The 15,919-nt window shown below is 48.0% G+C and overlaps 1 protein-coding gene across 1 annotated transcript; it reads right to left on the bottom strand.

Moving 5' to 3' along the window:
* Window positions 1-560: 560 nt before the first annotated feature.
* On the bottom strand, window positions 561-1,918 carry LOC139407508 (late embryogenesis abundant protein 1-like). Its single transcript, XM_071151299.1, has 2 exons — window positions 1,547-1,918; window positions 561-593 (listed from the first exon to the last, which is right to left on the bottom strand). The coding sequence occupies exons 1-2, from the start codon at window positions 1,916-1,918 to the stop codon at window positions 561-563; spliced, it is 405 nt and encodes a 134-aa protein (XP_071007400.1).
* Between the last annotated feature and the right edge of the window lie 14,001 nt (window positions 1,919-15,919).

Below are 15,919 nucleotides of genomic sequence, written 5' to 3'. Positions count from 1 at the left end.
GCACGATGAGGCACATTGAAGCTGTCAAACAGGTTGTTGAGGTACATTGTACTTACATTTTAAATGTGGATAGACTCATGTCGATCCTTTAATAGGGGATATTTGAAGCAACAAACATACATTATTACCACATATTGCAATTGGTGTAGGGAGAGAGATTTGTACACATGTACATAATAAACATATTCATGGTATCATTAGTTTCTAAACACATTCATTACCAGTCAAATGTTGCAGGGTTGTTATTGTAGAATAATAGTTATATCAAAACTATGAAATAACACGTGGAATCATGCAGTAACCAAAATATTGTTAAACAAATCAAAATATATTTTATATTTGAGATTCTTCAAAGTAGCCACCCTTTGCCTTGATGACAGCAATCTACTGCACACACACACATTGGCTCCCTCATACACTCCGGTCTCTGACCTTTGTAGCGTAGCTCCAGGCGGTTGAGTGTCGGAGTTATGAGGGTGGAAGGTCTCAGGGAGGAAGCACAGGGCAAAGGTGAAGTTAGGAGCCATGGAGACTGTCTCCATGGAGACTACTGGAGAGCCTTACTCAGGACCAGGAGTCTGACGACTACCTATCTGACGAGAGGAGAACACACACATGGGTTAGATATCAAAACACAGAACACACTGACAGAAAAAGCACAGCAAATACACACCCAGGCAAAACACACACAAGTACATAATATAAACACACCACGGTGTGCATACTACCCTGCATACCACCCTGCATACCACTGCTGGCTTGCTTCTGAAGCTCAGCAGGGTTGGTCCTGGATGGGAGACCAGATGCTGCTGGAAGTGGTGTTGGAGGGCCAGTAGGAGGCACTCTTTCCTGACACTTCCCTGTGTAGGGTGCCTTCTTTCGGATGGGATGTTAAACGGGTGTCCTGACTCTCTGAGGTCATTAAAGATCCCATGGAACTTATCGTAAGAGTAGGTTGTTAACCCTGGTGTCCTGGCTAAAATTCCCAATCTGGCCCTCAACCCATCACGGTCACCTAATAATCCCCAGTTTACAATTGGCTCATTCATCCCCCTCCTCTCCCCTGTAACTATTCCCCAGGTCGTTGCTGCAAATGAGAACATGTTCTCAGTCAACTTACCTGGTAAAATAACAGATAAATAAATAAAAGGTATGGCAGCTGATCCTCAAAGATCAGGTTGCTGAGAGACTGGGCAAACTACCCATCAGCAGGAAGTGCCTGAGGGCCTTAAAGTGCCTCTCCACCACCACTTTGTTGACCAATGATACACTGGGGGAGAGAGAGGAGGGGGGTTAACAGGAGTACGAAATAGTCCGTGCTAAGCACACAAATAGAGAGATGTTGTAGAGGAAACGGCTCACAAAAACAGACATGGTGAGATTCTACTTCAAAATATATGTGTATAATACATTTATGGTTACTTCAATGAAATAGCTTATAATCAAATAGATGACTACTGTTAATTTCCTGGCCAACTTTAGACTGGAGTAGTCCGTTCCTGATACGTATGATGCAATGGCCTTTTATCAATTCCATCTTGCTCACCTCCTGCATACTGTCTCCTCCGTCATCTCTCACCTCCTGCATACTGTCTCCTCCGTCATCTCTCACCTCCTGCATACTGTCTCCTCCGTCATCTCTCACCTCCTGCATACCGTCTCCTCCGTCATCTCTCACCTCCTGCATACTGTCTCCTCCGTCATCTCTCACCTCCTGCATACCGTCTCCTCCGTCATCTCTCACCTCCTGCATACTGTCTCCTCCGTCATCTCTCACCTCCTGCATACCGTCTCCTCCGTCATCTCTCACCTCCTGCATACTGTCTCCTCCGTCATCTCTCACCTCCTGCATACTCTCTCCTCCGTCATCTCTCACCTCCTGCATACTGTCTCCTCCGTCATCTCTCACCTCCTGCATACTGTCTCCTCCGTCATCTCTCACCTCCTTTTGGAAAAGGTCAAAGTTAATGGAGGAGAGTCAGCGAGGAGCGTGAACGTGGATGAAATGAGATTGCTCAAAATGAGTCTCCTTCTCCACTCACGCGTCATTAGGCTAATTACATTTCCAGGGCTGGATCCCAAAATAAATGTATAAAGTGCTCAAAACAAATGAAGTCAGTTGTGCAGAAAGTTGTATAGATAAAACAATACGTAGCATATTGTTTTTAAACTGTGCATGTTTTTCTCTGACAAAACAGAAGCTGATTCAAAGGGAGGTGTGGCAGATTTAAAAACTCTTCTGCAGTACGATACACATGAGGATCCTTGATGAAAGGTGGCTATCGAGGAGGGGAGGGAACTTTCATCTGCCTATTAACGAATTGACACACTTCTCGACCACTTATTGGTTTCCAGGTCATGGAGCAAAGAGGACGGAGGACTGTCTTTTGCCCAAACGAGAATCTCCCAGTGACCTGGGACTGTCATGGATGTGTGCATTATACCAGCGTTTCTCAAATCTCTCCCCAGGAAACTACAGCCATTCCACGTGTTTGATCTATTCCAGAGATAGCACACCTGATTCAACTTGTCAGCTAAGCATCAAGCACTTATGTAGTGAATCAGGGGAACTAGTTCAGAGCTACAAGAAAATAGTGAAACACCTGGGAGTCCCGGAGGAGAGGTTTGAGAAGCACTGCACTATACTACAACAGTGCGTGTGAAGTGCACTAATCAGGAGTTGACTGCATAACCTATACATTATTTATACATGTAGGCATACATGGATTTCACAGGTGGCCCTTTAGTTGGGGAGGACGGTAATGTCTGAACGGAATAGATGGAGTGGTGTCAAACATATGGTTTCACTGTGTTTGATACCATTCCATTGACTCCATTCCAGACATTATTGTGAGCCATCCTCCACTCAGCAGCCTCCAGTGGTGTATTTGACTTATTCATGAGACTACAGCAGTCTTCGTACTGCTCCACCGGTTACTGAGCAGCCAGGGAGTGGAGGTACTCCCTCTCTGAACTCTCTCCAGGGGACAGAGTCAAGCCCGCTGCCCAGGATAAGATGCCCTCAGCCAGCCGCTGCTGCTCCAGAGTCCTGCGGTCGTATTCATTACCAGTCTCCGTCACCACACAGCCCACTCTCAAGGCAGAGTCTGAGTTGTGTCCGTAGGTACTGCCAGGGATGGGGGAGGGTAGAGGATTTACACATGACACCACACAGCCCATGCCCAGGGTGGAGTCGGAGGATTGTCCGAAGTTGCTGCCAGGAAAAGGAGCTCGAAGGGGTTCATTCCCGGATAGCATGCACCCTCTGCCCATGGCTGAATCTGAAGAGTGTCCATAGTCACTTCCTGGTATCAAAGAAGGAAGGTTTACCATTCCTGACACCACACACCTGATTCCTTTACTTGGAAGTGACTTTGGACACTCCTCAGATTCAACCCTGGGTGGAGGAGCATGAAGGGGTTCAGCCCCAGAGACTACACACCCTCCTCCTAAGGTGGAGTCTGAAGAATGACTGTAGGTACTTCCCTCCCTGACACAACACATCCTAGAGTAGACTCGGAGGAACCTAGGGGTATGTAGGGGTGGAGGTGGAGGTGAGCCACATCAGGCTGTACTGCAGGTCCCCAGCGAGGTCTAGCCAGGTACAGTGACGTCTAGCCAGGTGTCGAGGGTCGTAGAGGGGGAGTTTAGGGGAGAGGATTGGTGGAGAAGGGCCTGGGTTGGTTCCTCTGGCTGATGCTCACAGGGCTATATCCAATACAAGGATGGGAACAGTGAGGTAAGGACAGAGAGCAGAGATCACACACTCAGTCAAGCTTACACTTCTATGAGTTTTAAGCAGTCTGCATATGGGTTAACTTCTATGCGATGCCATTCTACACACATACCTGTGCTGATGGTTGAGTGGTCTGAGCTGGTGTTGGCTGTATTATTTCCATAGGGGGTCTCTGCCCTCCTAGAGGATGCTTCTCAGCCTCGGGGTTTAGATCTTAGCCTCGGGGTTTAGATAAGTGAGCTGCTGGTCTTGCTGTAGGAACTGCCTGGGAACCATCCAGTCTCATTCACTCTACCTCCTTTGATAGGTGGCTGTACTGGGCAAACAGCTCCTTCCTGAGGACCAGGATGCATTGTTTCTCAGGTTATTTATGTTCACCCTAATCAGGCTTGTCTTAAATATCAAGATATGAGATGATATGATTTGATTATGAGATTAGTGCAACTCTGACCTTTATCATAATAACCTATAACCATTATTCGTGCTTTATTACATTTGGACACTTTGTAAATAAATACAGCTCCAATTTATGCTTTTAAAAAGTATTTGCTCTAAAGGAATGAGTGTGAGTGGCTGTGTAATATGTGTGTGTGTGTGTATGGTGGCGCCCCCTAGTAGCCAGACCTGGCTCTGTGTGTGTAACGTGTGCATGGTGTGGTGGTGGGCAGATCAGCTGTTTGTTCACCCACAGCCGCCAGCAATTGTTATATCACTATATGTGGTCAAGTGAACATTTGAAGTCCCCACCCTACCCCAACACGCTAATATAGAAAATGAGCTGTAGGCTACAGTCAGAGGCTGAGGAACGGAAATCACATTTCTCCACTCCTGTTCCCAAGTAAAAATGTTGCCTATGTAACAGTATAGACTTTACGTCCGTCCCCTCGTCCCGACCTGGGCGCGAACCAGGGACGCTCTGCACACGTCACATCGGCTACACCTACATATGGTGTATAATTTTACTGCAAGAAATACTTAATTCTGAAGGAGTTGTGAGAGGTCATAGACCTAAAGTCAGTGTCCAGATTTCAGTTTCCATGTAACCCAACTAAACAGGCTACAGTTCCCTTGATGTGCCATAGGCCTATTTGAGGTCCCAGTCTTGTGACTGTCAAATTTGTAAAGTGCCTCACAATCATCATACATAACATAGCCAGCACTGCTATCATCCTATTTTTCCACTTAACCAAATCTTTCCCAAACATGACTTTTCTGACCCTCCCTTCTCTTTATTTCCAACTCTCCTTTCACAGCTTTTCTCTTATTGAATTAAACTTCCATATTGTCCTTTTTGCTTCCATGGATCGACGTTAACTTTTTCTGCTCGTTCCCAAAAGCATTTGGCAATTGGTGTGTTGAGTACAGTTAGGACATAAAGCTTAGGCTTACGCACTAATGACATATAGCCTAAAATAATTTAAGAAAAACATCAAAGATACAAATTGCACAAAAATGGTACATTCTTGGATTTTTTAAGATATTGTTTTCTCTTTATTCAACATGCCCACCCCTCACCCGCCCTTCATCCACACAATATTAAATTACAATATTAAATTACCTCTGTGTGTACAATGTGTGTTGGGTGTGGTGGCGCCCCCTTGGTGGCCAGGCATGGCTATGTGTGTACAACGTGTGTTGGGTGTGGTGGCGCACCCCTAGTGGCCAGGCATGGCTTCGTGTGTACAACATGAGTTTGGTGTGGTGGCGCCCTCTAGTGGCAAGGCATGGCTCTGATCTCTAGCTGCTGTTCCAGGTCCTGTAGTTTCTTCTTTCTGCCAAAGCTGTAGTCATCCTCCTGCTCATTTCTCCTGTCTGCACTGTGCAACAACAACACACACACACACACACACAAACACAGGTTACACCCACACTACAGCTGAGGCAAGACAACAGTAACATGGCAGATTAAAGAACAGTGTTTTGTTCCTAACAGGTGTTTATATGATTCAAGATCAAAAAAGAGTTAAAAAGTCTCTCTCTCTCTCTCTCTCTCTCTCTCTCTCTCTCTCTCTCTCTCTCTCTTTCTCTCTCTCTCTCTCTCTCTCGGTGTCACATTCTCTCAAGCTAGTTCAAATATAAAGAGTTCAAAGGGAAAGTTGAAAGTAAAGTGCAACGGTCTCTCTCTGGCTTCTCTTCTCTGTGTCTGTCCCACCTCTTGCTCCTGCTCCAGGTGCAGTCTCAGGTCCTCATAGCGCTCCCTCTTCAGCCAGACGCTGTGACACCTGGCACCCTGCAGGGGGAAAGAGACAGCAGCAGGCCGGTTACCCCCTTAACACACACATACACACACAGCAGTACTTGGCCCTAGCTTCATTCACTTCTCGCTGCACATATTTGAAGTAATAAATTATATGAGCAGTTTCCTAAACTATGTGAGCGATGATTAGATTTCCCACCCTGCAGTGCTGGAAACTGTTCAAAGCCTTTTCTCATTCATATCAGCCCGCCTTCTCTCTTTCGTCTCTGTGAGGAATCCTTAGGGTTATAGAGAGCTCTTAGAGGGATGTGCCAATAACTCTTTTGGGGTGTAATCAGTTTTGTGAGCAATGTTGTAAAGGTATAATCAGTGTTGTAGCAAGGTGTGTGTGTGCGCCTGTGCATGTGTCTAAGTGTGTGTGTACCGGTGTGTATGATACCGTGTGTATGGTCCCTCTCACCACAGATGCTTTCCAGTGTCTTGGCGGGCCGACTCCGACCTGATTGATCAGTTCCTGGCGTGCCTGCTCTCTGCACAGGACCTAACAGCAAAGACAGAGAACAAAGACAGACCATCATTAGCAGAGATCTATCTGCTGCCCTCTGGCTTTACCTCTCCCTTGTTCTCCCCTGCTCTCTGGCTTACCTCTCCCCTGTTCTGTTCTCCCCTGCCCTCTGGCTTTACCTCTCCCTTGTTCTCCTCTGCTCTCTGACTTACCTCTCCCCTGTTCTGTTCTCCCCTGCCCTCTGGATTTATCTCTCTTGTTCTCTCCTGCCCTCTGGCTTTACCTCTCCCTTGTTCTCCCCTGCCCTCTGGCTTACCTCTCCCCTGTTCTGTTCTCCCCTGTCCTCTGGCTTACCTCTCCCCTGTTCTGTTCTCCCCTGTCCTCTGGCTTACCTCTCCCCTGTTCTGTTCTCCCCTGCCCTCTGGCTTTATCTCTCCCTTGTTCTGTTCTCTCCTGCCCTCTGGCTTTACCTCTCCCCTGTTCTGTTCTCCCCTGCCCTCTGGCTTACCTCTCCCCTGTTCTGTTCTCTCCTGCCCTCTGTTCTAGCTGAAAGATAGGCCATGGATTTGTACTGTAGATCATGCAAGGTTTCAAGTTGCGTATCTGTACATCAGTTTAATAGGCCATTACTGTTGCTTTCCTTCTCTTGCTCTCTCTTCTCCTCACATCTTTCTAATTAACATTACTGCACTACACTTTAAAGCATCTTTAGAAAAGTGCTATAAAATCCTATGTATTATTTATTAATGGCAGTTCTGAGTTTCATGCATTTCTAAGGATGCATCTTCAGTACACGGCACATCTCTGCCAGCTGGGAGAAGGTGACAGCGATGCGAGGGAAGCTCAGACTCTGAGCTCCAACATAGGACCGCTGAGCTGATCTGGTAAAAGATTCTTAGGTACAGATCTAGGATAAACTTAGCACTCCCACAGTCTAACCTTAACCATGGGTCAGTATCTTTATTATTGATGTATTTATTTTAACTAGGCAAGCCTTCTTATTTACAATGACAGCCTATCCCGGCCAAACCCTAACAACACTTGGCCAATTGTGCCCCGTCCTATGGGACTCCCAAGCACGGCCGGTAGTGATACAGCCTGGAATTGAACCAGGGTTTGTAGTGACGTCTCTAGCCCTGAGATGCAGTGCCTTAGACCGCTGTGCCACTCGGTGTAATTTCATCCTAGTAATCACTGACCCTAGGACATAATATGAGACGGTATGGCTGTGAAAATGAATTATTACTACTGACCTGGGGACAGTAGATCTTGAGTAGGTTAATGGTCCTCCCGTAGACGTCGTTGACAATGTGTCAGAGAAGACAGGCACGCAGTCCTCGAAGTCAGGGGAGATCAGGGTTGTGCCCTGCACTCAGAAGTGCTTGTCTAGGCGTGGAGAGGAGATGGGAAAGATGAGAGGGAGACTATGAGGCACAGGAATAATGACTACGCAATGCGTTTTTCCTGACCCTACTACAGTGGTGCCAGGAGTTTTTCCAACTGGGTTTTTCCTGGCTCTACTATAGAAATAAAAACAGAGCAGGTTAATCCGGTGTACCCTAATACAGGCACTGGGGGGTGTGAATTCACCAGGTTTCATATTATAGCTCTTTACATGAAGATGTGATCCTAAATCTTCCAGAGTTTTTCCAAGCAAGTTTCACTGACTGCTTCGCTAACTGACTCACTTGGAGTAAAGCAAATAGTATCCATTATATTGACAATATAGTCAAGTGACCGCTCCAACAATGGAAATACATGTACTCAAAGACGGGAGGAAGGAGGCGAGATCAGGTGGGATCATTCTAGCCAATGAGAGGGCAGATACGCGTGTGAACAGACCCAATCAAGTTGTTTTCTCAAAGTTGCCACGTGCATCCACTTTTATCAGTACATTTGTAGCAGTCTAAACATTATGAAACTTATTTTCGATCAAATAAGCCTCACGTAATTCGACACTCTCTCAAAGACCTCCATTCAAATAATCCCCACTTGGTCTGCTTATCTCATGCGGACAGATTTTGAGCGGAGTAAATCCTCTCGCTTCGCCTCTTTCTCTCTGAGTAAAGTCGTTGACATTAGTGTGTCCTCTAAAACAGGAGTGAGGAACCCCAGGTTGGTCCCTGCAGGAGTTGAGGGGTTGCAGATCAGCTAATGATCCTCTAAACCACAGACAAATCTAAAGGTGATACTGTCCTTGAATGTGGTAACGAAATCCATATTTGTTAACAGGCTGTATCAATAGCTCTCGTTACTACAAGAGGCTTGAACTGCTTGATGCAGGTCGCAGGGTGCTGTACCAAGGTCACTACAGTCACTAGTGTACTAGCAGGTTACTCTTAATAGGCAGTGAATTGTATGTTCTGACCTCTGAAGCTGAGGTAGTCCTCGTTGACCTCGATCATGAACTCTCTGTTCACGTCCCGGACCACTTTGCTGTACACCCAGTCTGACACAAATCTACAGACAGCACAAACACAGGGAACAGGATCGATCAGGCACATAACCATGCCTGCACAGGTTGTTTACAAGCATCTTTAAAGCATTGTGGTGATGCAGTCATGCAGGTTAGCATGAATTCCATGTGGGATGTGTGGGACAGATCAATACATGTTGTGTGTGTCAGACTGGGGTGACTGACCATGTGTAGGGCTCACAGCTGCTCTTGAGCAGGGACAGCAGCATGGTGTAGTTTGCATTGCTGCAGTTGCTCTGGGCCTCGTTGTACAGGTAGGAGAGCAGCTTCACACCCTGAATAACAGAAGATATTGGCTGTGTTAGGCTATTGAGTTAATTCACTCCTAATGTCTGAGAGACAGACAGAGATAGACAGACAGAGGGAGAGAAAGAAGGGTGGTGAATAGGAGGGTGTAATGTAACTGTCACGCCCTGACCATAGTAAGCTGTTTATTCTCTGTGTTGGTTGGGGCGTGATAAATCAAATCAAATCACATACAGATGGTTAGCAGATGTTAATGCGAGTGTAGCGAAATGCTTGTGCTTCTAGTTCCGACAATGCAGTAATAACCAACGAGTAATCTAGCTAACAATTCGAAAACTACTACCTTATACACACAAGTGTAAAGGGATAAAGAATATGTACATAAAGATATATGAATGAGTGATGGTACAGAGCGGCATAGGCAAGATGCAGTAGATGGTATTGAGTACAGTATATACATATGAGATGAGTATGTAAACAAAGTGGCATAGTTTAAAGTGGCTAGTGATATATTTTACATCAATTCCCATCAATTCCAATTATTAAAGTGACTGGAGTTGAGTCAGTGTGTTGGCAGCAGCCACTCAATGTTAGTGGTGGCTGTTTAACAGTCTGATGGCCTTGAGATACAAGCTGTTTTTCAGTCTCTCGGTCCCAGCTTTGATGCACCTGTACTGACCTCGCCTTCTGGATGATAGCGGGGTGAACAGGCAGTGGCTCGGGTGGTTGTTGTCCTTGATGATCTTTATGGCCTTCCTGTGACATCGGGTGGTGTAGGTGTCCTGGAGGGCAGGTAGTTTGCCCCCGGTGATGCGTTGTGCAGATCTCACTACCCTCTGGAGAGCCTTACGGTTGTGGGCGGAGCAGTTGCCGTACCAGGCGGTGATACAGCCCGACAGGATGCTCTCGATTGTGCATCTGTAGAAGTTTGTGAGTGCTTTTGGTGACAAGTCGAATTTCTTCCGCCTCCTGAGGTTGAAGAGGCGTTGCTGCGCCTTCTTCACGATGCTGTCTGTGTGGGTGGACCAATTCAGTTTGTGGGTGATGTGTACGCAGAGGAACTTAAAACTTACTACCCTCTCCACTACTGTTCCATCGATGTGGATAGGGGGGTGTTCCCTCTGCTGTTTCCTGAAGTCCACAATCATCTCCTTAGTTTTGTTGACGTTGAGTGTGAGGTTATTTTCCTGACACCACACTCCGAGGGCCCTCACCTCCTTCCTGTAGGCCGTCTCGTCGTTGTTGGTAATCAAGCCTACCACTGTTGTGTCGTCCGCAAACTTGATGATTGAGTTGGAGGCGTGCGTGGCCACGCAGTCGTGGGTGAACAGGGAGTACAGGAGAGGGCTCAGAACGCACCCTTGTGGGGCCCCAGTGTTGAGGATCAGCGGGGTGGAGCTGTTGTTACCTACCCTCACCACCTGGGGGCGGCCCGTCAGGAAGTCCAGTACCCAGTTGCACAGGGCGGGGTCGAGACCCAGGGTCTCGAGCTTGATGACGAGTTTGGAGGGTACTATGGTGTTAAATGCTGAGCTGTAGTCGATGAACAGCATTCTCACATAGGTATTCCTCTTGTCCAGATGGGTTAGGGCAGTGTGCAGTGTGGTTGAGATTGCATCGTCTGTGGACCTATTTGGGCGGTAAGCAAATTGGAGTGGGTCTAGGGTGTCAGGTAGGGTGGAGGTGATATGGTCCTTGACTAGTCTCTCAAAGCACTTCATGATGACGGAAGTGAGTGCTACGGGGCGGTAGTCGTTTAGCTCAGTTACCTTAGCTTTCTTGGGAACAGGAACAATGGTGGCCCTCTTGAAGCATGTGGGAACAGCAGACTGGGATAAGGATTGATTGAATATGTCCGTAAACACACCAGCCAGCTGGTCTGCGCATGCTCTGAGGGCGCGGCTGGGGATGCCGTCTGGGCCTGCAGTCTTGCGAGGGTTAACACGTTTAAATGTTTTACTCACGTCGGCTGCAGTGAAGGAGAGTCCGCATGTTTTGGCTGCGGGGGCTGTGTCAGTGGCACTGTATTGTCCTCAAAGCGTGCAAAAAAGTTATTTAGTCTGCCTGGGAGCAAGGCATCCTGGTCCGTGACTGGGCTGGTTTTCTTTTTGTAATCCGTGATTGACTGTAGACCCTGCCACATACCTTTTGTGTCTGAGCCGTTGAATTGCGATTCTACTTTGTCTCTATACTGACGCTTAGCTTGTTTGATTGCCTTGCGGAGGGAATAGTTGCACTGTTTGTTTCCGGTCACGTTTCCGGTCACCTTGCCCTGATTAAAAGCAGTGGTTCGCGCTTTCAGTTTCACTCGAATGCTGCCATCAATCCACAGTTTCTGGTTTGGGAATGTTTTAAGCGTTGCTATGGAAACAACATCTTCAACGCACGTTCTAATGAACTCGCTCACCGAATCAGCGTATTCGTCAATGTTGTTGTTTGACACAATACGAAACATATCCCAGTCCACGTGATGGAAGCAGTCTTGGAGCGTGGAATCAGATTGGTCGGACCAGCGTTGAACAGACCTCAGCATGGGAGCTTCTTGTTTTAGCTTCTGTCTGTAGGCAGGGAGCAACAAAATGGAGTCGTGGTAAGCTTTTCCGAAAAGAGGGCGGGGGAGGGCCTTATATGCATCGCGGAAGTTAGAATAGCAATGATCCAAGGTTTTACCAGCCCTGGTTGCGCAATCGATATGCTGATACAATTTAGGGAGTCTTGTTTTCAGATTAGCCTTGTTAAAATCCCCAGCTACAATGAATGCAGCCTCAGGATGTGTGGATTCCAGTTTGCAAAGAGTCAAATAAAGTTTGTTCAGAGCCATTGATGTGTCTGCTTGGGGGGGAATATATACGGCTGTGATTATAATCGAAGAGAATTCCCTTGGTAGATAATGTGGTCGACATTTGATTGTGAGGAATTCTAAATCAGGTGAACAGAAGGACTTGAGTTCCTGTATGTTGTTGTGACCACAACACGTCTCGTTAACCATAAAGCATACGCCCCCGCCCCTCTTCTTACCAGGAAGATGTTTGTTTCTGTTGGCGCGATGCGTGGAGAAATCAGCTGGCTGCACCGACTCCGATAGCGTCTCTCGAATGAGCCATGTTTCCGTGAAGAGACTGGACATTGGCGAGTAGTATGCTAGGGAGTGGCACGTGATGTGCCCGTCTCCGGAGCCTGACCAGAAGACCGCTTCGTTTGCCTCTTTTACAAAGTCGTTATTTTGGGTCGCAGGCTGGGATCCATTCCGTTGTCCTGGGTGGAATGCAGAACACAGGATCCGCTCCGGGAAAGTCATATTCTTGGTCGTACTGATGGTGAGTTGACGCTGCTCTTATATTCAGTAGTTCTTCTCGACTGTATGTAATGAAACCTAAGATGACCTGGGGTACCAATGTAAGAAATAACACGTAAAAAACAAACAAAAAACGGCATAGTTTCCTAGGAATGCGAAGCGAGGCGGCCATCTCTGTCAGCGCCGGAAGTGATAGTGACTTGGGTCGGTCATCTAGGTGAAATGTACAGTGGGGCAAAAAAGTATTTAGTCAGCTACCAATTGTGCAAGTTCTCCCACTTAAAAAGATGAGAGAGGCCTGTAATTTTCATCATAGGTACACTTCAACTATGACAGATAAAATGAGAGAAAAAAATCCAGAAAATCACATTGTAGGATTTTTTATGAATTTATTTGCAAATTATGGTGGAAAATAAGTATTTGGTCAATAACAAAAGTTTATCTCAATACTTTGTTATATACCCTTTGTTGGCAATGACAGAGGTCAAACGTTTTCTGTAAGTCTTCACAAGGTTTTCACACACTGTTGCTGGTATTTTGGCCCATTCCTCCATGCAGATCTCCTCTAGAGCAATGATGTTTTGGGGCTGTTGCTGGGCAACACAGACTTTCAAATCCCTCCAAAGATTTCCTATGGGGTTGAGATCTGGAGACTGGCTAGGCCACTCCAGGACCTTGAAATGCTTCTTACGAAGCCACTCCTTCGTTGCCCGGGCGGTGTGTTTGGGATCATTGTCATGCTGAAAGACCCAGCCATGTTTCATCTTCAATGCCCTTGCTGGTGGAAGGAGGTTTTCACTCAAAATCTCACGGTACATGGCCCCATTCATTCTTTCCTTTACACGGATCAGTCGTCCTGGTCCCTTTGCAGAAAAACAGCCCCAAAGCATGATGTTTCCACCCCCATGCTTCACAGTAGGTATGGTGTTCTTTGGATGCAACTCAAATTCTTTGTCCTCCAAACACGACGAGTTTAGTTTTTACCAAAAAGTTATATTTTGGTTTCATCTGACCATATGACATTCTCCCAATCTTCTTCTGGATCATCCAAATGCTCTCTAGCAAACTTCAGACGAGCCTGGACATCTACTGGCTTAAGCAGGGGGACACGTCTGGCACTGCAGGATTTGAGTCCCTGGCAGCGTAGTGTGTTACTGATGGTAGGCTTTGTTACTTTGGTCCCAGCTCTCTGCATGTCATTCACTAGGTCCCCCGTGTGGTTCTGGGATTTTTGCTCACCGTTCTTGTGATCATTTTGACCCCACGGGGTGAGATCTTGCATGGAGGCCCAGATCGAGGGAGATTATCAGTGGTCTTGTATGTCTTCCATTTCCTAATAATTGCTCCCACAGTTGATTTCTTCAAACCAAGCTGCTTACCTATTGCAGGAGGAGTGTACAGGAGGAGTGGACTTGGGAGGAGATCCTGGATGGTAAAGGACCCTGGACACAGGCCGGGGAGTATCGCCGTCCAAAGGATGAGATAGAGGCAGCGAAAGTGGAACGGCGACAATACGAAGAGATAGCTCAACGAAGCAAGCATGAGAGGCAGCCCCCCAAAAATGGGGGGTACACGGGGAGATTGGTGGAGTCAGGGTTCAGACCTGAGCCAACTCCTCATGCTTACCGCGGGGAGCGTGTGGCCGGTCAGGCACCGTGTTATGCGATGATGTTCACGGTGTCTCCAGTGCGCATTCACAGCCCGGTGCGCTCTGTTTCAGCTTCCCGCAGTTGCCGTGCTAGAGTGGGCATTCAGCCAGGACGGATTGTGCTGGCTCAGCGCTCCTGGTCTCCAGTACGTCTCCTCAGTCCTGAATATCCAGCGTCGATTCTACGCACTGTGTCGCCAGTCCGCCTTCTCAGCCCAGTGTGTCCTGTGCCAGCTTCCCACACTTGCCGGGCTGGAGTGAGCATCCAGTTGTGCCAGCTCTGTGCTCTAGACCTCCAGTGCGCCTCCACAGTCCAGTGCATCCTGTGCCTCCTCCCCGCACTCGCCCTGAGGTACATGTCACCAGCCCAGTACCACCAGTGCCGGCACCACGCATCAGGCATCCAGTGTGCCTCCACAGTCCAGAGCTTCCGGCGACAGTTCCCAGTCCAGAGCTTCCGGCGACAGTTCCCAGTCCAGAGCTTCCCGCAACAGTTTCCAGTCCAGAGCCTCCAACGACGGTCCACAGTCCGGAACCTCCAACGACGGTGCTCAGTCCGGAACCTTCAACGACGGTCAACAGTCCGGAACCTCCAACGACGGTCCACAGTCCGGAACCTCCAACGACGGTCTACAGTCCAGAACCCCCTGAGACGTTCTACGGCCCGGAACCTCCTGAGACGGTCTGCGGTCCGGAACCTCCAGCGACGGTCCGCAGTCCGGAACCTCCAACGACGGTCTACGGCCCGGAACCTCCTGAGATGGATTACGGTCCGGAACCTCCTGAGACGGTCTGCGGCCCGGAACCTCCTGAGACGGTCTGCGGTCCGGAACCTCAAGCGACGGTCTGCGGTCCGGAGCCTCCAGTGACGGTCTGCGGTCTGGAGCCTCCAGTGACGGTCTGCGGTCTGGAGCCTCCAGCAACGGTCGGCGGTCCGGAGCCTCCAGCGACAGTCAGCGGTACAGAGCCTCCAGCAATGGTCGGCAATCCAGAGCCTCCAGAGCCTTCAGCAGGGGTTGTCAGTCCACTGTCTGGATCCTCCGGTGACGATCCACGGTCTGGAGCCTCCTGCGACGATCCACGGTCCGGTGCCTCCAGCGACAACCCTCTCTACGCACGCTGTGCCTTGGTCTACTCATTTCAACAAATGTGACAGTAACTTACCACAGGGAAGGTAGCCTGGCCCACACCAAAAGCCCCATCCACACAGCACAGCTCTGACAGATACCTACAATACAGAAAAAACAGGAGCCTGACTGCCTGTGGGACACTACACAGCGTAACACTGCATAAATTCTACTATCTAACTATCCTAAGCAATGCACAGGCAATTGGTTGGAATCACATTTAGTGACTACGTACAGACTTGTAGGAATTCAGTAATAGTTAGAGTATCAAGTCGTGCACAAATTTGTTTACTCAATTGCACCTTGGGCTGGGGACAATAAAAGGCCACTCTAAAATGTGCAGTGTTGTCACACAAGACAATGCCACAGATGTCTCAAGTTTTGAGGGAGTGTGCAATTGGCATGCTGACTGCAGGAATGGCCACCAGAACTGTTGCCATTTAATGTTCATTTCTCTACCATAAGCTGACTCCAATGTAATTTTACAGAATTTGGCAGCATGTTCAACTGGCCTCACAACCGCAGGCCACGTGATCTCCACATCCGGCCCAGAACCTCCACATCAGGCTTCTTCACCTGCGGGATCGTGCTGAGGAGTATTTAAGAAAATAAAAAATCTGATTGGCTGGGCCTGGCTCCAAGAACTTCTGAAATGTCCAGTGTGTGAGAGGCAGGTTGAGTTTTTCAGG

This window comes from Oncorhynchus clarkii, chromosome 4 (assembly GCF_045791955.1).
Source record: "Oncorhynchus clarkii lewisi isolate Uvic-CL-2024 chromosome 4, UVic_Ocla_1.0, whole genome shotgun sequence".
Classification (NCBI taxonomy): domain Eukaryota; kingdom Metazoa; phylum Chordata; class Actinopteri; order Salmoniformes; family Salmonidae; genus Oncorhynchus; species Oncorhynchus clarkii.
The sequence above is the reverse complement of the archived record's forward strand: the minus strand, read 5'-3'. Positions and strand labels throughout refer to the sequence as shown.